At 22.0% G+C, this 26,658-nt stretch overlaps 5 protein-coding genes across 5 annotated transcripts; 4 read left to right on the forward strand and 1 right to left on the reverse strand. All coding sequences in view use genetic code 6, as the record gives it.

The window, feature by feature from the left end:
* Positions 1-2,891: 2,891 nt before the first annotated feature.
* Positions 2,892-4,778, forward strand: TTHERM_00564360 (hypothetical protein; the record flags this gene model as incomplete). Its single annotated transcript, XM_001022035.2, has 9 exons — positions 2,892-3,164; positions 3,244-3,422; positions 3,479-3,574; positions 3,630-3,728; positions 3,797-3,886; positions 3,948-4,037; positions 4,099-4,392; positions 4,453-4,566; positions 4,619-4,778. The coding sequence occupies 9 exons, from the start codon at positions 2,892-2,894 to the stop codon at positions 4,776-4,778; spliced, it is 1,395 nt and encodes a 464-aa protein (XP_001022035.2).
* Positions 4,779-6,226: 1,448 nt separating this feature from the next.
* On the forward strand, positions 6,227-7,679 carry TTHERM_00564370 (Serine/Threonine kinase domain protein; the record flags this gene model as incomplete). Its single annotated transcript, XM_001022036.3, has 6 exons — positions 6,227-6,460; positions 6,506-6,640; positions 6,691-6,831; positions 6,886-7,033; positions 7,085-7,225; positions 7,294-7,679. The coding sequence occupies 6 exons, from the start codon at positions 6,227-6,229 to the stop codon at positions 7,677-7,679; spliced, it is 1,185 nt and encodes a 394-aa protein (XP_001022036.2).
* Positions 7,680-8,074: 395 nt separating this feature from the next.
* TTHERM_000564399 (transmembrane protein, putative) lies at positions 8,075-10,215 on the forward strand (the record flags this gene model as incomplete). Its single annotated transcript, XM_012799185.1, has 6 exons — positions 8,075-8,366; positions 8,447-8,581; positions 8,638-8,787; positions 8,827-8,987; positions 9,045-9,182; positions 9,232-10,215. The coding sequence occupies exons 3-6, from the start codon at positions 8,772-8,774 to the stop codon at positions 10,213-10,215; spliced, it is 1,299 nt and encodes a 432-aa protein (XP_012654639.1). The 5' UTR covers positions 8,075-8,366; positions 8,447-8,581; positions 8,638-8,771.
* A 1,537-nt stretch (positions 10,216-11,752) lies between these two features.
* TTHERM_00564400 (transmembrane protein, putative) lies at positions 11,753-14,867 on the reverse strand (the record flags this gene model as incomplete). Its single annotated transcript, XM_001022039.2, has 3 exons — positions 11,753-14,464; positions 14,545-14,633; positions 14,708-14,867. The coding sequence occupies 3 exons, from the start codon at positions 14,865-14,867 to the stop codon at positions 11,753-11,755; spliced, it is 2,961 nt and encodes a 986-aa protein (XP_001022039.2).
* Positions 14,868-17,506: 2,639 nt separating this feature from the next.
* Positions 17,507-26,109, forward strand: TTHERM_00564410 (hypothetical protein; the record flags this gene model as incomplete). Its single annotated transcript, XM_001022040.2, has 11 exons — positions 17,507-18,494; positions 18,592-18,788; positions 18,841-18,969; positions 19,029-19,151; positions 19,209-19,829; positions 19,888-20,098; positions 20,156-21,047; positions 21,104-24,389; positions 24,458-24,915; positions 24,981-25,689; positions 25,759-26,109. The coding sequence occupies 11 exons, from the start codon at positions 17,507-17,509 to the stop codon at positions 26,107-26,109; spliced, it is 7,965 nt and encodes a 2,654-aa protein (XP_001022040.2).
* Positions 26,110-26,658: the final 549 nt, after the last annotated feature.

Consider the following 26,658-nt stretch of genomic DNA (forward strand, 5'->3'; position numbering starts at 1 on the left):
AAACAAATATAATTACTCAAATATTAATTAGTATTTTATTCTATTTTACATTATTTTCAAATTCATGAGTATATTTATTAATTTCCAAACTAATTCATAAACAAAAAATTTCTATTTTTGTGCTTATATAAAATTAATTTTAAAATTTAATATATTTTTTAATTTTTCCTCAAATAAATTAATTACTCCAATAATTTACTCGAATATTAATTAAATTTCTTTAATCCACTTTATGTCATTTTCAAATAAGTATATATACTTATTATTATAATTATAAATTATTTATTTTTATGCTTTCATTTTAATTTTTAAAAATTAGTTTTAAAATATTTACATTTATTTGTTCAAATTTAAAGAAATAAAATCACTCATACAAAAATATACACAAACAAAAATTGATATTTCTTTAATCTATTTTATAAAATTTTTTAATTTATAAATATTTGTAAGTATTATTTTTCTAATTCAAAAAGTAAGAAAAATAATTATTTCTTTTTTTATTTAGTTATTTTTTGTGATTTTATATTTCTTTTTTGTAAATTATTCTAAAATATTTTTATTTTTTATATTTTCAAATTTTATATATTTAAATACTACAAAGAAGAATAGTTTATTTATTAGCTAGATCAAATAAAGTTGTTTTTTTTCAAATATTATTTCAAAGGTTAGGAGTATACATATTTATTACTATCTTATTTATAAAAAAAATAAAATATTTCTTCATTCATAAATTATTTTTGATGCTTTTCCATAGGTTTTTTAAAGTTAGTTATTAAAATGTTAATTTAAATATTGTTTCTTATTTTCATTAATAAATCAATACATAATAACTGCAGTAGCTTAATCAAGTATTAAATTATTATTTTTTTAATCTATTTAAAATTTTTTGAAACTTATAAATATACTTATTTATTATAATATGACATCATATAAAAGGAATAATAAGTACAAATAATATTCTTATTTAACTAATTGCATAAGTTACAAAAATTATTATTATAAAGTATGATTTAAATAATAAAAATTTTTAATATTTACTATAATTTTTGGATGAAAATATTAGTAAATACAAAATATTTTTTAGAACCTATGCTAACATTTTCATGTTCATGTATGAAATCAAAAATTAATAAACGTTTCTAGTAAGTAAGCCTTATTATTTTAAAGTGAGTAAAATAATAGCATTTTTTGAAAATTTTATTAAAAAAAAATAATGCATCATTATTTTTAAATTACAACAGTTTGAAACTAATTAATTAGATGCTTTTTTCTTTGATACAAAATATAATTATGTGTAAGTTGCTATTCTTAACTACTTTGTAGACTTTTTGTTTTTTTTACATTATAAGAGACTATTTGTATAAAACATATATAATTTTTAAATAATCTAGAGTATTCTTATGATATTTAATTATAAAAATACTTTAAATACTTTGAATTATTTTATGTTAGATTTTAATAAATGCACAAAAGTGAATTGGAAATATTAAATACCATTTGTATAAAAATCAATATGGATAAATTTTAAATAATGTCATTTTGATAATTTTTCTATGAAAAATAGATAGATGAATCAATACGAATTATTATTTATTTAGAATTTACAAAATAAGTTATTTGTTATGTTTTGATTTAGGTTTTTTTTAAGCTTTTCTAAATTTTTTTTTATAATGAAGAATGGAAAATCTTTATGACTACTTTTTTTGTTTACATTTTTTTAGGGGCTGATGTGCTTTTAACTATCTAAATTTGATTGTTCACTTGTCTATCTTTTTATTTATATAAAACTATAAAACAAAATAAGGTTCAATTACAAATTTTTTGATTTTATGTGAAAAGCAAAGAAATCAAATAAATTTTTGTTTCTCATAATTGATTAAGATAATTTCTCTTTTTTTATTCTTTTGAAGTGGATATTAATTACATTTTTTTTTTTCATATTTGCCTTATGAAAAATATAAGATGTATTTATAAAAGTATTTTTTTTATGAAGTATATCTTACCAAAAAATTAAGCAAACGACAAATTAAACTTATCTTCTTATCAAATACTTACACTTAGTTTTATTTGAAAATAATAAGCTTAAAAGGATAGATATTTTGTGTGGTATTCAATTATATTTGATTTTATAAATTTAAAATTTAATTTGGCATTTTAAAAACCAATCAAATAAAGAGATAAATCTATACACTCTAAGATATTATGAAAATTTAGTTTTTGTTTTTTATATTTAAATCAATAACATATGCTTTTAATTTATTTCTTGAAGATCAAATATTAGTTTTTAATATATTTATTAGCAAAATTTTTTGTATATTTTTTGTGTAAATGATTCTGTCACTTTCAAGTGCAATTTTAAGGAAATTTGAAAAAAGCAGAAAAAAGTTTCTAACGCAAAAGAGTAAATCAATAAATTTTTCATTCTTAAATTAAATTCTAGATATATTCTTCTCTAATTGATAGCTTAGGTGGATCATTAAATATGTCTGTCTATATTAATTTAATTGCTGTTTCTATATATATTTAAAATAATAAAATATTAAAAATAAATCTATCTATCTATACTAACTTAATACATTTTCAAATATCGCAAAAGACTAAGGTTTTTTTATTTAAAAAGTATTTTTTTTGTATTGAAAAATCAAAAATTTATGAGCAATAAAGTACGAGTTTTAGTTAAGAAATAACTAACTTACCAAACAACTAATGAGCTTTGCATAACCACTTAGCAAAGATTTAATTTCCTTTAAATTATTAATTTATAAACCAATAAGATTATCTTAAATAATATAATCAATTTAATTAAAAAAATAATAAATAAGTAAAAAGAAAGATAACAAATATCTTAACGCTTCATTTAAAAATACGATTAACTATTAAAACAAACGAATATGAATATGTTACAAACTACGCCAAGAAAATCTAAAAATTTTTCCATTAAAAAAATCACTCCTCCTTCAGTGAGATAACCAAAGCTCACTAAACAGGATTCTTTTAAGTCATCTTCATCAAGAAATAGCAAGTCTCCTGGTAGTTCTACTTAAACATCACAAACTATTATTAAATATGACAGTATTATAACCCAACCACCAAAAATTAAACATCCTGATCGTAGATAAACGTTTACAGTTATAGATTAAGAAAAATAATCTCCTCGTATTTAAGTAAAATTTACAAAAATCAATATTTTTGAATGAGAGTAAATATGTAGACTTATTTTATTTATTTATATATTTAAATTAGATCTCAAAGAAAGGTAAAAGCATGACCAAGCTCTTGCCAATTTTTGAAAGATAACCCATTATGAGGAAGACTGTTGTATCTAAAACTTTCAGAGGTTTTATTAATTAAATATAAGGACAATACATATCTGATTATGAACTATAAAAAAGTTAGATAAGAAAACTTGATTTTAAGTTAAGGTATAACATTTATTGATAGATTATTTATTTTTCTTAATTAAATTTTTTCATTCTAGAGGGTTTAACATTGGAGAGAAAGGGTTTGATGTAGAATTATAAAAAATGATCTCATTGATGGAGAATTAGAATTTAATAGATCTCTGTATCCATGGGTACTATCTTATTTTTCTTAAATAATTCTTAAATAAATATCTTAATTACTTATAGTGATAAAGATCATAAATTGAGAGACATTGGTGTTGCGTAGCTTATTTTTAATTTTTAAAATAACGGTAAAAGAATTGTTTGCTTAGATCTTAAATTAAAGTATTATTTATTTTTCTTTGTTAAATATCACTTGTTAATAATTAAACTAATTTATATTTTTTATTAAGTTGGAATGAAATAACTGATATTGGTGTTAAGCACATTGGAAATGGGCTGACTTATCTAATAAATTTGCGCTCATTAAAGCTTAACTTAGGGTAAATTTATTATTTTAATGTAACATAATTTCTAATACCTTTATTAAATTTTCTATAAAAGTCACAATAAATTTGGAAGCAAATCTGCAAGTTGTTTAGCCTAAGGAATTAAATCTCTTATTCATTTAAAGCACTTAGAAATTGATATTACGTAAATTTCTCTCATGATCTAAGGTTGGTTAATATATTTATTTAAAAAATAAAATTAAAAGTAATTATGGAGATGATTTAAAAATGATGGATGAAGGAGTAAACACAATTATACAGTCATTTGGAAGTCTCAAACATTTAAGAAATCTTAAATTTATAGTTTAAGGTTAACAAATAACAACCTAAGTTTTTGATAGCTTGCTGAATTCGTTGTCATAAACAAAAAAACTTGCTTCTATAGAAATAGATATGGATTTTGGAAGATATGAAGAATACCTAGGAATTTAAGCTTAAAAATTGCAATAGCTATTAGATTTGTGTCCAAATCTAGTTAATCTTAAAATATCCCGTATTAGGTAATTCAATTTTTTTAACACTAATAATTAATTAATCAATTTATTTTCACCTTAAAATAGTTTGACACAGAACACAAAATTGTAAAGATCGTAGTTTTTCCTTAAGCTATTCAAATAAGAGTTCCTTAACTAAGTTTCTATCCAATTCACTAATGGCTATTAGTTCCTAAATTCGTAAATTAATTTTTTAACTATCACTATTTTCTAATATTTTTTACTTTTAAAGAGATGCTAATTTTGTTGATTTTAAGAAGCAGCTTTAAGAAAAAAGAAAAACTTGTATTTAATTAATTGGATTTAAACATGTATTGTCAAAACATTTAGTAGATCCATAAATCATAATAGATGATTTATACGATGTAGATACAAATATTAAAGATGAATGAAGAAAATATATTTACAGCTCATGCATTTTTAATTATTTAAAAAACCAACAAAACAAATTCAACTACTTACTCAAAATACCATTAAAAAATTAAAATAAAATACCTTTTACACAAATATTTTGAAAACTCAAATATAATAACTTTTAAACAAATTTATATTAAAAATGTCTACATATTATTTATTCAAAAAAAATAAAAATTATTTTAGAACTTACTTAATACACTTTAAATGTTTATTCTATTATAAAATATATAATAAATATTTAAACAAATTTATAATATATTAAATTAAATAATGAATATATCTAAATATGTATATATTCATCTATTTCATTATGTGTAATATGTTCAAAAATAGTAAAAACTCAAAACATATTATTTTTAAATTCTTATTGTATTTATAAAAGTAATACTAAACTTTTAAAGATTAAAAATGCAATTAATTTAAATAAATAAGATTAGAAAATTTATTAAAAATTAAAATGATTTAAATAATCTACTCAAATTATTTCTAAAACTTTTTTATAATGAAAAAAATTTAAATTAAAATAAATTCAACTTAGTAACTATGTATAATTTATTCAAACGTGTTATTGTTTTAGATATATTCTCATTGTTCTTAAGTGTAAATTCTATTTTAAAATATTTAATAAACATTTAAATAAATCTAGCATGAAGTAAACTTATATTGCTATTTATTTATTTAGTTATTAATCTTTTACTATTTACAATTTATAAAATAAATAAGATTGTTTAAGTTAAAAATAAATGATTACTTAAATGCATAATCTTTTTATATATTAAAATAATATACTATAAATTAAATTAAAGGGAAACAAATACATAATACTATATTAAAAAAATAGATTATTTTAGAAATCAAAAGACACCTATACCTATGTCTAAAAAATTTATTTTATTTATAAAATATATTACAAGTTTAAAATTTTTTTAAAGGGAAATAAATTCAATAATGTTACCATTCATTGTATTTATCTATAATTTATTCAAAAATAGTATTATTTTTACTATTTCATCATTAATAATTATATTTTTAAAGTGTTTAATAGCTTATAAATAAATTTATATACTATAATATTTGCTTAATTTGCATAAGTTATTCAAAAATAAAATTATTTTAGATATTCAATTCGATATTTTCTTTAATGGATATTCTATTTTTTAAAATTTATCTCCAAAAACTTTGCTTTTTGAATGCAGAATTAAAATAAAATTAATTCAAAGACGAAAATAATATTTTTATTTTAATTTAACAATCTATCTATATTGTAAGTGATTTAATTCAATCAATATTTTTTATTGAAAATTATTAACATTTTACTCTCTTTAGCATTTAATAACATTATTATTTTTATATAATCTATCAGAAATAAATAAAAAATTGTTATCTAAAGATTAAGAAATAAATTCAAGATAGATCTCAATAAATGGATTTTAAATTTAATTTAGGAGGTGCAGAGGAAGAAGAAGAAGAATAGAATTTAGATGGACTTAATTTCTTTGGTGGGGTTCATCATCACCATGACGATGACCTAGATAAGCTTGATCCTACCATGCAAACTAGCACAATATCTAGAAGCAAGAGGGAAAAATCAGTTGAGCCTGATGAAGAATAACCTGATTATGAAGCAGAAATAGTTGCAAAATGTGTCTATGATTAAGTAAGTATATTTATTTACCTTTAAATAATTAAACATATTTTTAAGGAAAAAGGTGTACTAAATGAATATGAGCTGCTAGATAAAATAGGAAGCGGCTCTTTTGGAAAAATAGTGAGAGTAACTAGAAGCTATTACGAAGATGATGGTGTTACTATTTCTAAATCAATATATGTGTTCAAAGTAAATCATATCTCGCATATAAAAATATATTAAGCATACTATTTAAAAAGATTCTGAAGAAAAGCTAAAAAATTATATAAATTACTGATGAAAATGGATAAAGTTAATTGAAAAAGGAACTAGATTTACTTTATTAGGAATTAGAAATCTATAAATATCTGAATAATGTTAACATTTGCAAGCTCTATCAAGTAATTTGTATTGATTATAAAGCCTTTAGTCAATTTATTTATTTTTTTAAAAAGATTATTGATGCTCCATACGAACAAACAATATACTTGGTTATGCAGTATTGCGACCTAGGATAGATATTGAACCTAGATGAGAAAGACTAAAAGTACTACCCCAATACTAAAATCGACTAATTTATTGAGTAAACCTACAATATTAGTGGTAAGTTTTAATTTTCCTAATTTTATAAGTTGCTAATTATATAAAAAATAGAATAAGATCAATATAAAAAAAGAGAGAAATTTGCCAAAGTAATATTTAAATAAGTTAGCTAGGGATTAAAATACTTGCATGATAAAAAAATTGTAAATAGAGATATTAAGATAGACAATATTCTAGGAAAGAGCATTGAATGTAATACTAAATTTTTATCTTTAAAATATTATTTATTTAATTTTTTTATAATATTTAATTGATCGAAGGTGACAAAGGAGAAAATTTTAAGATTATTGATTTTTCGACTGCAGTTAAGCTGAAATCTCACCACCAAAAAGTATTTGGTTAAGCAGGCACCCCTGCTTATTAGAGTCCAGAAGTGTGTACTAAATCTAATGACGGATATGATGGTAAAGCAGCTGATATTTGGTCTTTGGGTGTAACTATTTATTGTTATGTTAATTTGAGCTTACCATTTTTGAATCAGCCTGACCCATAAAAGCTATTTAATTCAATTTTAAATGACCCTATACAATTCTAAACCCATAATTCAGCTTTGTTTTTAGATTTAATAAATAATATGTGTAGAAAGAATCCAAAAGAGCGCCTAAAAATAGATTAAGTTCTAAATCATTAATGGTTCTAAGAATGAAATGGCTCTAGTATAAATCTAAATTTAGTTAAAAAATAATCTTGATTTAGCAAAAAATAAATAAATATTCACTTTAAAAAGTGATATATGCAAATTTGCTCTTTAAAAAACGATAAAAATATTAGTTTACATAAAATATTTATAATGTATGTATGTAAGTATTAATGTCTTTCCCTTTACAAAATTGCTTTGTTATTGCTGACTTAACTTTAGTTTAATTTATTGTTTTCATCTATATGGTTACCAAAAAATTGCAAAATTATTATTTTTTATGTAAAATTTTATCTTCATGAATCACATTTAATGCGATTAAGTAGAAATAGCTTAAAATTCATTTGATGATTTTGTCAATTCTAATAAGAAAAATATCTTTCAATTAAATTATCTATTAATTATATCAAACAAAAAATTTTAATTTTTTTAAAACTTCAAATTACAATGAACAGTCCTGATAATTAGGCAAATAAAATACCTGAATAAGAAAATTACTAAGAAGATTTAGAGCACCATGGATAAGATGTTGATGAAAATAATTAATTTTATCACTAAGAACATAATATATCTTTAGAAAAATACTCAGATTTATGTGATGAAGAATATAAAAAGTCATTTAAGAATAACTCAGAATCAGAAGAAGATTACGAAGCAGATTTTCAACATACCACGGTCTATCATCATGGGGAAAATGTAATAATATCAGTGAAATGAAATAGTCTTATATTATTAATCAGAAGAGTAAATTTTATTTTCACCCATCCTTTTAAAAGAATGGAAGGCACATGAATGAATATGAGTTTCTTGAAAAATTGGGATAAGGGTCATTTGGTAAGGTCAAGAAAGTGGAAAGAAGATACTTAGATGAAGATGGCGTTACAGTACTGAAATCATTTTATGCAGCCAAGGTTAATTTATTTATTTTAATCGCTTATCTAATTGAATTTTTTAAATTTTAAATTAGATCTTTAAAAAAAGTTAGCTTGAATACGAAAGAGTATTTGCATATAATAGTGATGGTGAAAGTTTTATGACAAATAGACTTCATTTAATATAAGAAGAGATAAACATATACAAGAATTTGAATCATCCAAATATATGCAAACTCTTTCAGGTAATATATATTGAAACAACCTTTATAATTAATTCCCAGCTTTATATGTAAGATCATAGACGATGAAACAGATGAGAAGCTTTATTTAATTTTGGAATATTGTGATATGGGTTAGCTAATGGTTTGGAACGAAGACAATTAATATTATGATCCTAATGATAAATTGGATTAGTTTATATGCTAATAATATGGCATCAATGGTATCTTATTGAGAATAAAAAGCATTATAATTTGTTTATTTTCAAATTAAATATTAGAATAAGATCAATATAAAAGAAGAGAGTAATAAGCAAAAATTATATTTTAGCAAATAGCTAAGGGAGTTTAGTACCTTCATAAAAGAAATATTATTAATAGAGATATAAAAATAGATAATATTTTATGCAAGAGTGATGGTAATTTCTTAAATGACGAGATAATTAAATTTTATTTTTACATTTTTAGAAGAAAACGGGGAGCATTTTAAATTAGCTGACTATACAACTGCAAAAAAGCTTACTCATTAGCAGTAAAAGCTTAAAGATTGCGCAGGTACTAGTGGCTTTAGATGTCCTGAACAATAGTTTAATCTCGAATAAGGATATGATGGTAAAGCATGTGATATCTGGTCTTTAGGGATTTCAATAATAACTTATGTCAACCATAAAATACCATTTTGGGCTGAATCAAATCTATAAACAGACATAGCTGCTAAAAATAATCCGATATAATATGAAAAACATAATTCCGATCTATTAAAAGACTTAATCGAATCAATGTGCAAAAAATCAGAGGTAGATAGAATTAATATAGATTAAGTATTAGCTCATCCTTTTTTTACTGGTGAATGATAAAAAAAGTGTCTATAAAAGAAATATATAAAAATATTGTTTTTTTTTTCTGATGATTAACAAAAAGATGATAAGAAAAAAAAAGATTTAATATTAAAAGGGGTGTAAGATTTACATTTAAAAATACAGTTAAATTTATTTATTTACTGTCTTATATATATATATATCAATCTATTTTTATTATATTTAAAAGCAATCTTATATAAACTACTATTAATATATTTATCTATCTATCTTTCTTACTACCTACATATTTAGCTATATATCAACTGATATTTCAATTACACTATTCAATATATCCTCAAACTCTGTTGAATTTCTTTTTGTCCATTCTAAAGTCTTCAATTTCATTTATTGCCATTCTTCCTAAAGAATAATCTGGACCCAATCCTTCTAATCTTTTTTTAATTAATTAATTATTTATTTATATAATTATAGATTTATGGATATTCATATATTATTTTGTATTTACCTTCTTAAAGTATATTCAGTAGATTAAATTATTCCATAAATGCCACCACCAACTATACCTGTTCCAAAACCAAAAAGTCTTAATCCCCATCCAATAAAATGCCTATTATAAACTAAATAAATATGACTTAATATCATTTTTGTAAATTGAATCTTATTGATGGTAAGATTAATATTATTTTAATAATTTTTTATTAATTTACTTGAAACACCTGTAGTAAAAGCCACTCCAAGAACTGCATAACTAAGCATATTCCTTTTAGTATACTAATAAATTATTCAAAAAAGGAACTTATAACTAATATCTTACTCTTCTACAATCTTCTAAAGTTTCGATTTCTTCAGGGGTAGGAGGCTAATAACTCCAAAAATTTTTAATAATATTTCTTAAATCTAAACCTTCAATAGCTTCTCTGTAAGCTCCCATTTTTTCTTCATATTTTTTTTTTCCTAATTGAATAGATAAACATTAAAATTAAAAAAGTTTATATGAGTGAATGAACTTAATCCAAACTTAATCAATTACTTAATAATGTAGGGTCTTCTTTTTCATCTTTCTACCCCTCAAAAAATTGCTTTAACTCCTATTCTTCTTTATTTAAATCTTCTTTAACTTATTAAATGCTAACTGCATCTTTTTTTTTAATCTATTCACGAATTTTTATATCAGACTCTCTAGCCTTAATAAATTCCTATCTCTTTTAATCAGCAGGGGAAGCTTTTTGTTTACTATCATTACTTGTTTAAGAGTCACTCATTTCTAATAAACTATAAATTTAATAATTCTACTTTGCTTTTTTTATTTGTTTGTTTTGTATTGATGAAATAATTCTAACAATATTTATATTTTATGCAAATTTAATTTGCTTGCTTAATACTTGTTAAAACTCTTTAAATTCACTTCCAGAAATATCTTATTTAATTATAAAGATTTTTATAGGATTTCATCAGCAAAAACAAAATATATAAATTTAAATAAATAAATATGGGGCTGACTGATATAACTTTTTGACTTTTAATTTTCTAAATTTATTTAAAAAATATTCACTTAAAACAAACTTAAAAAATATTCACTTAGAACAAACTAATATAAGTTATTTTTTTTAGTGTAATTTTCTAAATATTCTACATTTAGGTATTAATTTTAAGTATGTAGAATTATGTATTCAATATTTTTAGAAAAATAATTAGAGTAAAATGTTATGCTTGTAAAGAGAAAACTTTTTTAAACTTAATCCTGTATCTTTTTATCTAGTATTATATTACCTATTATTTTAAACAATAAGTATTTTTATTTAATAGATTATTGATAATAAATATAGTAATTTTCAATTTTTATTTCATTTTATTATTTTTTTATTTGCAATTTTTAAATTCACTTAATTTTTAATTTTAAATCGCATCAATCAAAATAAAAGCAGGGCAATCAATCTCAAAACAAACTATAACAAAAAGGTTTAATCCTATCATAGATTTACTGTATATTAAATTTAACAAAGGCCATTTTTTCATTAATAATAACATTTGAATAAAATCATTTAAAATAAGGTCTACCATATAAAACACAATTTTTTTTAGCTTTTTATTACTCAAGGAATTATAGTGATAAGTTTTAAAATATAATTAATAATCTAAAACATATTGGTAAAACTATTCTAACACTTTCACTTCTTATTTACAAAGCTTAACAGCTTTTTATCTGTTAATTAGTTGTAATTAAAGAGTTTAGAAATATTATTTGCTTATATATGAGGTGGTTTACATTAATTTTGGCTGCTTAAAATAAAATCCTTTTTTTCAGATAAAAGATTGTGTATTACTCTTACATTTTTATTTTAAAGGATTCTGATATCTTGATATACCAGAAAAGAAAACATAGTGCAATTTTCTTATTAAGTGAGCTAAATTTTATTGTAAGGACCTAACAATGTTAAAATTTTTAACGCTGTTCTTAATTACCACAAAGGTTTATACTAAAATTCAATATTTTAAGAGTCATTATATAAGCTCTGATAATTTAAATTAAATATATTTTGGTTATTAAAAATATGTTAATCGATCTCTTTTGGCAGGAAGACAGAGACACTCACTTAATCAAATTGAGATTTGTTATTACTCTTTTAATGAGAGAATTTTACTCTAATCACATAGTTTTTGTCTAAAGATTCTAAGAAAAAGTTAAATAAATTGTAAAATAAAATTTTTAATTTGATAGCATCAGAAAATACTAGAATTTCTTAATTGTTATTTTATGTAGTTTCATTTTTATCTAATTCTACAATGATCATTTTAGACTAATTAAAATAAATATTGTTTAATGAATTAGCTACAATTTAAGCTGTTGAAAATAAATTTATCTTTAAACTATATACTTCAATTTACTATTTCCTTAAAAAAGAGCCAAACATTTTATAAGTTTCATTTTTAATAAACAAATTTGCACAAGTAGATAAAATAAACTAAAAATTTTATGTTTGAAAACTTAGTTGCTAACCTGTTTCATGATTTTGTTTTTATCGAATGATTTCATCAAATGTAACAGACGACTAAGATTTTTATTTAATAAATTAATCTATTTTTTAAATAGATTCCTTGACACAATCTTCCTGCTAAGAAGTAATAGCATTCAAAATATTATTTTTACGTTTTTCTTTTTCGTATTTGGATCTAAAACTTTCATTTTCCAATATAATAACTACATACAATTCACTATTCTTGAAATATTTTTACCTCAAGCTGTATTTTTTTTGAGATTCATTACCATCTTTTTTTTAAAAGTAGATCACATTAACAGCTTCTTCTTAATCTGAATTTTATTCAATATTTAATAGATTCTATTTTTATTCATTTTAATTTAAATCGGTTTTTTGTTTGATATCAAATTCCACTTATTTTGATATAGATTCTACTTTTATCTTGAAATTTTATTTTTAGCTACCTGCCCCTTAAACTTTTTATAAAAATATGCTTTGTTTTCTAACCTTTTCTTCCTTTTAACCTTATTCATTATTTTATTTATTGTCTAAATTTTCAAAAATCGCTTCAGAATCCATTTTATTTTTTGAAGTTTGGTTATTTTGACTATAAAATCTTTCTTAGTCAAATAAATTGCTATTTAACTAATTTTTATTTAAATCTAAATTTTTAATCTGCTCTTAAGCTGGTTATTAATTAGACATATCATCAAGGTCTTAGTATGACTAATTACTTATATATCTCTCTTAAAAGCTAGGAGAATTCACTAGTAATTTTTTTGGAGTGTCTAAAAATTTCTGATTTGTTAAATTAAAATTTAATTTATTTTTTTATTCTTAATCTATTTTTATCACTTTACTTTCAAAATTCTAGCTTTAAAATTATTATTCTAAATTTATATTGGCTTGCTTTTATACCAAGCTATATTACTTTTTTAATAAATTATTATCTTTATCTTCTAGTAAATTTGACTAATTAATATTACCAGAAAAATTACTTTAAAGTAAATTTTTATGTATTTAAGTTGATTCCTTTATCTACTCTTCTGGGCTTGGTTACCTTTAAGGTTAAATTTGAATCTTTTAGCATTCGCCAGCTTCTTTATTGTGTAAAATTTGAGTATCTTTGTTAGTAAACAAAAAGAATAACTTTTCTCTGATTATCCATTTTAATGAATTTTGTTCACTCCTTACATTTGATGAATTAGAGCTATTTTCTTAAAATGAATTTTTATCTTATTATGAAATAAATTGAGTTAAAAGAGAATTCTTTTTTTATCTAATAAAATAGTCGTTTATATAGCAGTTTTCTAAAAACTAATTGAAGGATTCATTATCAGTTATTTTTAGCTACTTTTCTGCTTTTAAGTTTGATGAATAGTACTCTAATCTTTCCTCTTTTTTATTAAACTTTCCAATCACAAATGGTGTAGGTAATTATTTATGAATCATATTAGCCCAATCAATAATATGTCTTTTTTATATGAAGATCTATCTTTTGATGATCTCCTCATGTCTAAGTTTAAGAGAATAAAGAATGCAAGGGAATACATAACGTATTATATTTGAAGTTTACAAGTTATTATTAGAATAGCTATCACTTAAAATAAATAAGAGCCCAACAGTAACAAATAAAAAGCTCTTTACAAAATAACTACCACCTTCTATACAAGAGCATAGTAAAAATGCATTAACATATCCGTATGAAATCGTTTTTCGATCATCAAATTTTAGAAAATCTTAGTCATAAATGCCCCATGTTACATTCAAAGAGTATGCATAAACAAAAATAATGTGAGATATATTATACAGATATGGTTTGAAATAATTAACTAATATGTAAAGGCAGCTAAAAGTAAAATGATTGCCATAGTAAATGAAGAACTTCATATACCTAAATTCCTTTTTAATTGAAACTTAGTAAATAATATATAAGAGAGACCAAACAACTAAAACATAAGCAAATCCAATGTGAATTTTACTTCTTTTAATTTTTTCTTCTTTTTAATAGATCTGTTCAATTGATTTTTGTTTGAAAATTAAACTCCATTTGTGTAATTCCTGCTTGTAGCTGTGCTCAATAATTTTTTCCATAATAGCAATAAAATTTCTAAAACTTTGTGTTTTTCTGTTTTAAGTAGTTACCTTGACTTGCTGCTTCAAAGTAATTGTATTTTTGTAATTCTTCGTTATTATTGCAATCTTATTGCTAAAAGTTTTATTTGGTATATAACCTTAAATCAGAATTTAATTAATGCAAATTTTCAATCAATAATATTTTTAGAAACAAATAAAAACTCTACATTTAATAAATCTTCTTTTGAAGTAAATAATAAAGTGAAGTCTTAACATAATTATTATAATATTATCTAATCCTAAAATTAATTTCAATCAATCAATATTAAAAAAAACTAAATTACCACTAAATAGTATTTTAAAGTTATTTAATGAATATCTGACTGAATATTTACGCTTTCTTTAAATTAATTAACCAGATAAATTTTCAAAATATATTTTATCTATTTTTTAAAAATTATTCTTCTATCAATTTTTTAATCTAACTTTTATTTATTTAAAGCAATAATAATCAATACAGAGATATCTCTATTATAAAACTTAAATTAATAGTTTGAAAAATCATATTTAAGATTTTATTTTTTTCTTCTTTTTAGAAAGCAATTAAGATTAAATTTTTCTTCTTCTTCATAATGATCAATTTTTCAAAAGATAATAAAGAACAAGATTGGTATTTTACCTCATTAAATTGAAACATTCACTAGAGAGGAGGTTAGTTAATATTATAAGTCATAAAAATTGATGTTTTTTATCTTAAAATAAATTTTATCATTACTACTTTTTTATTTGCAGCTAAAAAATAAATTGATCTTAAAATTCAGTTTAATATTAAAAATAATTAAGGAAAATTTAAAACATTAATAAAGATAATAACTAAAAGATTAATCCAAAAATGAATTAAAAAATATTAGAGATATTTTTGATGTAAAAAAAGATTCTTATAAAAATATATAAAAATAGAAATATTAATAAAATATAAGAGAATATTAATTATTTCATAAAAATATTAAATATTTGATGTTAATGACAACAAATTAAAATATTTTAAAGTAAATCAATTATTTAATCTCTGATAATAAAAAATAAGGTTCACATATACAGTAAAAATTATCTAATGTGATCCTTGTCTGGACCAAAATTTTTAGTAAAAATTAAATCTGCAAGCTCAATTATAAAAAAAATTCAGCAATTTTAATAATATTTCCAAAGGAAATACAGTATTTTGATGTAAAATAAAAAATACTTTAGAATTTCTACAATAAATATAATTCTTAAGTAAACAAATAAAATATAAATTAAAATTTTTATAAACATTTAAAATTTAAAAAATTATTAGGATAGTATGAATCAAAATAATAAAATAGTTTTTTATTAAATATTATAATTCATATTAATTTATAAATTAGTTCTCGTATAAATAACTTTTTCATTAATTAACTAATTTATTAAATTTTAGGATATTGTAAAAAATTGTTTGATATAATAACAATTTAAAAATAATCAAAGAAGTAAGAAGCTAAGTAGAAAACAAATATAAATATGTAATAATCACAAGCCAATTAGATATTACAGACATTCGATTTTGAGAAGATAGATGAAAATGAAAGATTCTTTAGATTAATGTTAAATACTACTGAAATAAAAATAACTGAATTGATTTACTCGCATAAACTAGATAAGAAAGCTAAATTCTTCATATTTTAGGATATTAAGTAAAATACAATTTAATACCCATTTATACAGTTCAATTTAAATCAGAAACAAAAAATTTGGTATCAAATGCAAAGCGACAATTCAAATTAACAAATGTCTACATTTTTTTTGCAAAAGTTGTACATCTAAGAAAGTCCAGGGCTTAAATTAGGTTTTTTTTATAATACTGATAATATCAACATTATCTTTAAAAACGAAAATTTTAAATATACTTTAAAATAGATGTTTTTAATAATTAAAGAGGAAAGAAACTTGGTATTACAATGTACTTTTTTAAAGTAAATTTATACAAATCTGATTCAAGCTATGATTTCTTGTTTAGAAAATAAATAATTTTACAAGTTTAGCACATCAACCATTTTAGTAAAAAATGATAGTCCGAATTTTAGTGTTAAAGTAGTTGTCCCTTATTTTATCTATAAAAATTAGAAATAAGACTAAATTGAACAAAATAATAATTATGATTTGTATGAATCTTACCTATTAAAAAAAACTAATAAAATTGTAAAAGAAATGCATGAAATATTTAAAAAGTAAAAATTGGATGAAATTTCAAAAATAATTGAAAAAGCAAGTGCTATAATTAAACCTTGTAAGAAAATTATACATATTTAGGAAAGACTTAATAATGACGATTAAAACTCTGTAAGAAATTTACTTTAAATAATGATTGATAGACATAATTAATAAGATATTAATATGACAGAAATGACAGCAATAAGTTAAATTAGAATGAATTTAATTTGATAAAATTTCAATAACAAAAAATAAATGAAGTTTTATCTCATAAATGATGATTTTATTCTAAAAGCACATAAAATTATATACAATTAATTTTATATATTTATTACTAATACCCGGATAAAGTAGAGATCTATTGATTATATGAATATAATTAACCATTCAAATAAAAAAATACATATTGATTTAAGTATTAAAATTTTTTTTGTCAATACATTTATTTTTATTTTTTTATGGAATTTTAAATGTCAAATTTGAAATTATTGTTTTTTTTTTTTTTTTGATTTTTTGGATTTTTTGGATTAATGATAAATATTCAATTTAAAATTTTTATACGACAATATAATATTTGATTAATAAGTTAGATCTTAATTATAAAAAAAGAGTAATCTAATAAGTTGATTAAAGGATTAAATGAGTAGAGAAAACAGATTTAACAGTAATATAAGTAATTTAGAGGTAGATTAAAGGAAACCTTAGAATGTTTCATAGAGTAGTATATAGTAGCCACTTCAATCTAATTTTAGTTCTTAAAGCTCTTAAATGAATAAATAAGAACTTATTAATAGTCAGCAAAAAAAGTAGATGTATTCAAAATAATCTAAAAAATAAATCAATCAAGAGAAAGATGACAACACAGATAATTTAAATTTAGTTATTTAAACATAAGGAGGAGCATCTCTTAAGAATTTATTAGGGTTATAGCATACTTTTAATTAATCTCCTAATTTACCTACAGATTCATAAAATGAAGAGAATAAGTTTACTTTTGAGAAAGTAGATAATCAAAATAGAGATAAAGTTGATTCTTATCAGTCAGCAACATTTAGAAAAGGAAGTGAATTAATACATAGTTAGACAAATTAGATAGGTAGTATCACAAGCTTGCAAAATGATTAAAATATTACAAACTCTTAGTAGATCGCTTAACAATTGATAGGTGTAAAATAAAATAATTTTTAAAAAAGCTCAATAGTGTTGAATAGTACTTTTGTTAATTAGAATCAAAGTAGTATTTCATAAAATTAGTCCTAAATTTAGCAGCCAATTCTTTTTTTGAAAGATAAAAATATAACTACAAAATAGTACATGTAAAAAATTAAAGAATGTTTATAAAATGATTATGAGAATAAACTAATAGGGTTGTTTAAGTTTGCATAACTTTACTCAAACTATCAAAAAGAGGGGTAATTAGCCAATAATGATTTAATTGAAGCAACTATGATTTATGATAACTAATTTTAAATTGCTTAATAAAATAATTAATAAAATTTAAGCTAGCTTTATTTACATGATTATTAAAAAATGTTTCAATTCTAAAAACAATCCTCTTTAGGGAGAACAGTTTTGAGACAGTGCTGCATTTACAAAGGATAAATTCGTCAGCCAATTGAAGATAAGAGTAAGTTTTTTTTATTGAATCAATAGTATTTAGTTAAAATGAATCCTAAAATTGATTCAAAATTTTATTTAATAATTATAAATTATTGATAAAATAGATTAAAAAAGAAGTAAAAGTCCTATTACTCAGAAGTACAAAGAAAAGGAAATAAATAAATTTCAAGCAATTGAAGAAAAAGGGAAAATATACAAAAATACTCTATAATGGAAGGGTGATGCTTAAAAAAAATTTCGTGTTATGTTAAGAGATAATAAAAATCATTTATTTGCCGTTTATACTGAGGATTTAGAAGAAGTAAAGATTTTTTCTCTTTCTAGAAATAAAATTTTTCAATTGTTTTTTTAAGGCTATTAAAATCAGAGATTATTTTTTGTGCTTAAAGATAGAAGATTAAAATACTTATTCAGATGTTAATCTACGAGGTTTATTTAAAAAAACCACTATATATAGACAGAAAGATAGATTTATGCATTTTGTAATCGATTAAATTATTCTATTAATCATTTTAGAAAATAATTATTTTTAATTAAATAGTTTTAAGGAAAGCTTAGAAGCTATGCATCTTACCTTAAAAATTAACAACTATAATAGTAATAATAACAGTAGCTATAATTATTATTGTAAGAGTAGAAGAAAAAGTAGGAAGAGTAATTAATAGTAAATTTAATTATTAAAATAGTATTAATAAATGCTTATAAAATTTTTGTATCTTAGAAGGAAAAAATGGAAATGGATGATATTAAAGACTGCGACATTGAATTAGATTAGAAAGAATAATCCAATTATTATTAAACAAACTAGTCAAATAGTCCTTTCTAGAGCAATAAATTTAAGAAGGTAAAGAAGAATAATAATGATTCCCTGTAAGTAGATAATGGTAATAAAAGCTAGGTTAATATTAGTTAGCTCAGTGATAAGTCTCATCAATCCGTACCAGCTTAAGCTAATATGATTGAAAGTTAATAATTTATAGACTCACACAGAAATGATATGATTCTAGATGAGGAATCGATTGGTAATAATGGGATGAAAATAAATGAAACTAATAACAACAATTCCATAAAATAGAAAGAGAGAAAGCCATCTTTATAAATTCCAGAAATTAGAGATGTATTTTTAAAGAACTAAAGCATATTAAAAGAGTATGAGAACCTTTAAAAATAATTCGAACTTTAAGATGAAAAAGATTAAGATGATGAAAAAGAATAAAACGAATAAAAATATATATATTAATCTAAGGACTAGTAAAACTAAGCAAAATGGAATCAAAGAGATTGCAGGAATATTATAGTATTTAGATCAACAAATAATAAAATCTAAGTGGACAAATAATCAGTAAATAATTTATTATTTCTCAATAGATAATAAGTTTCCATTATTTTATAACAAACAGGTTAACTTATTCTTTAATAAAATCCATTTTTTGAGAGAGTACGATAAAATATTAAAATCCGCATTTAGAGAACAGTTAAAGATGAGAATTAGAAACAGGGCAGAGAATGAAATATTTGATATCAAAAAGAAAATAGAGCAAGAAAAAGAAAAGGCTGATATATTTGTTGACATATTTTTGACATTTTAAGAGTTAAAATTTGAGTTTAAAAGTAAAATAAATGATCACATTAACTATTTTTTTAAATTTTTTTTAATTTATTATGTAGATGAAGAAAAAAATGATCAGAGTATGGTCTTTAAACCTAAATTAACATTGTAAATTATGAAAATGATTGATTTAGATCCTAGATAAAAGTAGATATTAAATGATTAGGGAGATACAAAACCTAAAATGCAGTTTATATTTTTTGGAGATTAAAACAATAAAAAAAATGTTGCTGAACTAAAGGCTAGAGTGTTTTCTAAATAAGGTAACTTCAAAGAGTTTGAGCTTTATGGTGATAATAAAGTTGCTGACATAAGGAATGTAAAGCTTATAGCAATAAAGAAGAATGAGATGAAAATACAAATTATTGACGAAATTACTGGTTCTTTGATTGCAAAAAATTCAATAAAAATGGAAAAAATACTTAGCAAAAACGATTTCATGAGTTCTCAGATAACTATTGAACCTGTTTAATCTCTATGCGATAAATTAGCTATATAGGTAAGTTTGCAGTCTTTAACTGTAGAACAGAAGAATGGCATTTAATTCTAAGACAATAAATTAGGAGATAATAGTTTCTCATAAAAAAACAACCAAAATGAATATTAAGATGTTAAAGAAATGAGAATAGAAACCCTAAGCCAATACATAGAAAGTATTTTGGCAAAATAAAATTATATTTTGGATAATTTTTACTAATGCAGAATATTCTTAGAACCCTTTTCTCCAAGCTAATTTAAAATTGTTTTAGAACTCATTTCTGAGTTGAAAATAGATACTACACCTCTTTAGCTTAGCCTTAGAAAACAAAGTCATAAACTTGAATGCTACAGGTAGGTGAGGGCTATATTATTTAAACACTACTTAGAATAGCAATCCTATCATTAATCTATTTTAGTTAAGAATCTAAATTGTTGGAATAATTTATATGATAAGATTGTTGCTTAGGCAGAGTAAATTTTATTTTTTTAATTTATAAAATAATAAATAATTTTTTTAATGTTCATAGCGTTATAGAGTATGGTAATAACTAAAGAATAGACAACAATTACTTGGATACAAGTGATAATTTTATACTAAGAGATGCATGTGATGAAATTAAAAAATATGATTTTGATGCTGGTAATGATTATATTTAACAAATGCAATCAGGGAGAGATAGTGTTTCGTCTTAAGATGATATTTTTAGCAATAGAAGAATAGTAACTTCAGTTTTTTATAAAAGAGATTTGTGGGAGCAGGATACCTCATAGCAGGAGTTTTACTAAGAAATGCTCAAACATACAGAAAAGGGAATACCTAACTCTCTTAGATAGACTCTGTGGCTAGAAATAGGGAAATCAAGCAAATACACTCATATGATTAATAGACTTTTACTTTCTCTTGATAAAGGCTAAGTTATAAATAGCTCATTAAGTGAGGTTTATTAAAATTTACTCAAAAAAGCATATTAATTTTAATCAAGCTCAACTGGCTAAAGTTTTATATCAGAAATTTAAGATATGCAAGCTGATATTTATTGGTATAAAGAACATATTTTATTTATTGATGACCAAATGCTAATAAGTTTAACAAATATATTCTATGCATACTGCCACTATGTTTATCTCCAAAATAGCAGGACTATTTATTCAAAGTATCTCATCCCATTTGCAGCCAGAGCCTTAGATTATTTTAAAAGTGAAAGCAAGGAAAGCGATGATTCTATTGAAGAAAATGCATTCTGGCTTGTTGTATGCTTTACAAACAATTTTGCAAAAAGATATTATAATACTTAGCTTATGATTGAGGCAGCTCAGTAAATTATGTAGGAATAGCTGCTAGAATAATCCTCTAAGCAAAATAATAATGCTCTAAAAACTGAAGTAATAAGTAAGTAACTAGTCTAATCTCAAATATCTATGCTTCCAGCTAATAATCCTACAAATAATCATCAAAAAATATAGACTAAATTAAATTACATCCCAGATGATATTAGACTTGACATGCTGATCTTTGAATTTTATTTTAAAGAAAAAAATTAAAAGTTGTATAACTTTTTAACAAATGTTAGCTTTGGTATTGGATTATTTTTTGCAGAAAAAATGCTCAGCTATTTTTCAGATTTATTCAACCATGAATTATTATTTAGAATTTGGGATTACTTATTTGTAGAGGGAAGTTCTAAGAATACCTTAAAAGCTACCTATTTTGGAATTGCAGTCATGATTCACTTCTTAGATAAAAATTCGAAGAGTATTGTTTCTAAATGTAAATCTAAAAAGGATACCTTACTCTATATATAATTAGCAGCTAGATTTGAATTCGATTGTGATAATTTTATTTCGGAAGCTGTTAAGCTGTATAAAAATATTATAGATAAGGATCCAGTTAGATTTCCAAAAAATTAATAACAGCAGTAAAGTACATAAAATCCAGCAGTAGCATTAGCAAAGACAACAAAGTTAATATTTCATCAAATTATTAGTGTGTCAAATAAAATATTTAATTAAACTCTATAAAACTACTTAGAAACAGTTGATCAAGCATACAAATAGCTTGATATGCAAAGATATTTAAATTAGCTCATGTTTGTATAAACTTTGGTTCAGTTTAAAGATACCAAAAAGATAGATTTAAAAAAACTAAAAAAAGTTATTGAAAAGGACATTTTTTATAAGCATCATAGCTCAGATGTTATTACTTTATTTGAACACTCAAGAAATTAAAGTTAGATTGGAAACGAGTTATCTGTATCAAATATTAGGTCAAGAAGTACCAGTTAGATTAGTGTAAGTTCCTAAACTCGTAATTAGCAACAAGGTGGTTTACAATTAGAAACTATAAAGCCAATTTACAACATATACTCTAAATAACCTGAGATTTCAAAAATATTTATTTATATCCATTAAATTCAAATTTTAGAAGACTATAATGAACTTAATGTAGAAGTTAAATTTGAAAATCAAAAAAGTGTGCATTTAGTTAAAAGGCTCTCAGCTACATAAATAATTGAGTGTTTTGATCGCTCAAAAGATTACATATAAAAAGTGAATGAATAAAAAGCAATAACAATAACAGTTTATCGATTTTAGGACAATACAGTAATACCTGTGAAGTAAACTAAAATTTATTTTAGTAACTACTAACCTGACGTAATCACTAAAGATTACACAATTATGTATGAGTATGAAAACGTAGATGATTATTTTTTAAACAGTAATTCTTAATATGAGAATGATAAAAATCAAGCAAACAATTAATCATATAATGGAAGAATAGATAATGTAAAAGAACAAGGAAGACCTTTATATAATTATGACTCAGGTGTGGAATTTACGATTTTGTTAGCTACACCTCACGGCATGGGAGAGTCTAAAGCTTACTAAAATATTTTATATCTAAAAAGGATTCAAGCAACCAATAATATTTCTCTCACAGGGAACTCTATAAATATATAAAATATTTCAAGCTATTTGATTGATAAATACAACTATGTACCTGAAGTTTTTCATGTGAGAAAGAATTAACAAGCAGAAAGCAAGCTTAAGTAATTTAATTAAATAAAATCTGAAAATTTTGTTGAAATAATATAAAATAAATCGTTAAATACGATAAAAAATATGTGGAAATAAAAAACTACATTGAGCTTAGAAGAATTTAAAGAATTTGTGAGCAAAACAGACCTAATAGATTGGAATGATCTAAATATAAATGAGATAAAAAACCACTTTTCATATGAAGGAAAAATATGCTTATTTGACTTTTTGCTAGTATGTATTCTATTAGTTGAAGGTAGATACCTTGAAAAAGTAGATGTACTACGTAAATTATTCAAGTACTCAGCTCCGGTCTAAGTTTGTGAAGAAAGAGAGAGATTGAATGAAAACGACAATCCATTTATCTACACAAGCATAATTAATGAACTTTATTGCAAGAATATTCTCTTTTTACCTTTGAATATACATTTTCATTCTCTAAAACTGAAAAACCTACCTCATATTGAAAAAGCAAAGTATTTTTTAGAAAATTAGTCAGTTTAATCTTAAGGTGATAACCAAAGCTCTTAAAAATAGCTTGGTGCTAATTAAAGTTAGTAAAATCAGCCAATAAACGAAGCTCAAACCTAATCTCGAATAAATAAGACAGTTGACATAACAATTTTTATGTAATCATTTTGCGCTTAGTAATCATTATTTAAAGGAACATTTGACATTTTTATTGACTCACCTGAATTTGCAGATGCTCTAAAATAGTATTTAAAAGAGGAGTACAAAGTAGATAATCCTACTGGCAAACTTTAAGCATTTTATTGGGTAATAATTACTTTAACCTTAAAAATATAATGAAATATAAATTTTTTTGAATATAAATTAATGAATAGACAAAAGGATAGTTAAGATAGCTTCAAGCATAATACACTTATCAAACATTAGGACTAGTCCTCAATTATGTTAAATAACAGAAAACAAAGCTAAGCAAAAATAATTCCATTTTGAAAGCAATATAAAATGAATAGGATGTTAAAAATTAAATTAAATAGTAATCAGAAAACATTTAAATTTAATCAGTGTACAAGTTGCTTTAATTTAATGATACTTTAGTAAATCTAAACTATGATAACTACGAAATGGAAGAATAAGAGGTTAATAACACATTTTTTTCTTTACCTTTGCTATCTTACTTTAATTCTCTGCAAAACTCTGTGTATAATCACTCTAGACCTAATAGAAAAAACAACTCTTAAGATAGATTTACAAAATAATTTAATTTATAAATTTCCGTAGATAATGTAAATAAATGTTCATTTAGACTAATTGCATCTTAGAAAAAATAAGAATCGTAAATTAATTAATTAATTAAGTCATTTATATTTTTTATTTCAAATTTTAATTTAAAATAAAAAGTCAGTCCATTTAAGAAGAAGTTAGCTATTTCAACAAATAATTTAGGACTATATTAGAAGATTGGAACATAATAAAAAATTTAAAGAATTTACCTTAATAAAATAATGTTAAGCTAGATAAGTTAGATATGAGTATAGACCACATCCCACTTTATTATAAAATTAAAGATTTAGCTAAACTACTTACTTATCGTTTAATGGAGAGCTGTATCAATAAAGTTGAGGAATATTTTTCATATAATTAAGGTGTAAGCTAATGGATTTCATTCTTTCACTAGATAAAATCAATAGATATGTTAGCAAATTTGGAAGGAGTTTACTATTAAATAAATACAAACAGAAATAACAAATTAGACCCAAATTTGGATTTAGAGCAAAATCTTATTTAAGTTTTAAATTTATATAATAAAACAGATAGAGACTAGTAAACAAATTTAAATGATTTGAAACACGATTTAATATTGAATTTTAGCTCATCAGAAAGTCATCAAAGTGATGATGACGTTTCTAAATTTGAATAGCCCTTACAGTATGCTATTTACAACTTTAAAGATGGTGGAAAGCTATGGATGCCTTGCAAAATAGAAGGATATGTTAAAAAATAAAAAAAATTCTAAGTGAAATTTTTTGACTTCCCAGAGCGTACTTATCTAAGAGAAGAGGAGGAAATTGCAGTTGATTAAGATATATAAATTTTGAATATTACAGATGTAATTTAATTAATTAATTAATATATTTAACAAAATATTTTACTTATTTTTTTTAATTAATAAATAAAGGAAGAATATTATCAAAATGAATAAAATAATCACAATTTATATAATGATAATTCTGTAAATTTGACATTAGAAACACAGCATTGGGATTAAAGCTAATTTGGATTGGCTAATACAAGAATTAATTCAAGTCAAATAAATGTAATGAATACAAGTAATAATTTTAATTAGGACTACAGCAGATATAAAAACACATAGTTTACACAGGATGCATAATCTTATTACTAACCAACACAAGAAGATATATACCAAAAAGATTTGTATGAATTTTAAAATTAAAAAACATAGGAAAATTTTTAAACTGAATTTGAATCACCAATAAAAAGTCAACAATACCAAAAATAATTTTACTGAATTTGTTAGTTAAAAAGTTAATTTATTTTAGGGTTATTTAAAACTCAATTTAATTATAATAAATAAAACACAAAGGATCTCTAATAAATTAAAGGAATATTTTAAAGTAATCTTATAAGAATAACTTATGAATATATATATATTTAATTGTAAATAAATTACTCTATCATCTTTATAAAAAAACCTAAATTATAACTTTTACTAATTTATTTTTTTTAGAAATTGCTTTTTTAAAAATGTAAATTTTAAATAAATATTTTTTTTATTTTCTAAAATACTTTTATTTATTTTAAATTTGTTTAATGAAAGATTAATATCAATCATACTTTTAAATGAATGATAGATTTAAAAGTAAAATTTTTTGTAAAATTAAATAAATTCATCTCCTAAAATTTTCAAAAATGGAAATATTAAATTTTATTGGTATAAATTTTAATATTAAGGATTATTTTTAACTGATGAATATAATTAGTTCTAAATACTTAAAAGCATAATAATAAATTAGTATCAAAAAATTTTAATATGCTTTGTTGATTACAATTAACACGA

The sequence above is a fragment of the Tetrahymena thermophila genome, assembly GCF_000189635.1.
Source record: "Tetrahymena thermophila SB210 genomic scaffold scf_8254495, whole genome shotgun sequence".
NCBI classification, from domain to species: Eukaryota; Ciliophora; class Oligohymenophorea; order Hymenostomatida; family Tetrahymenidae; genus Tetrahymena; species Tetrahymena thermophila.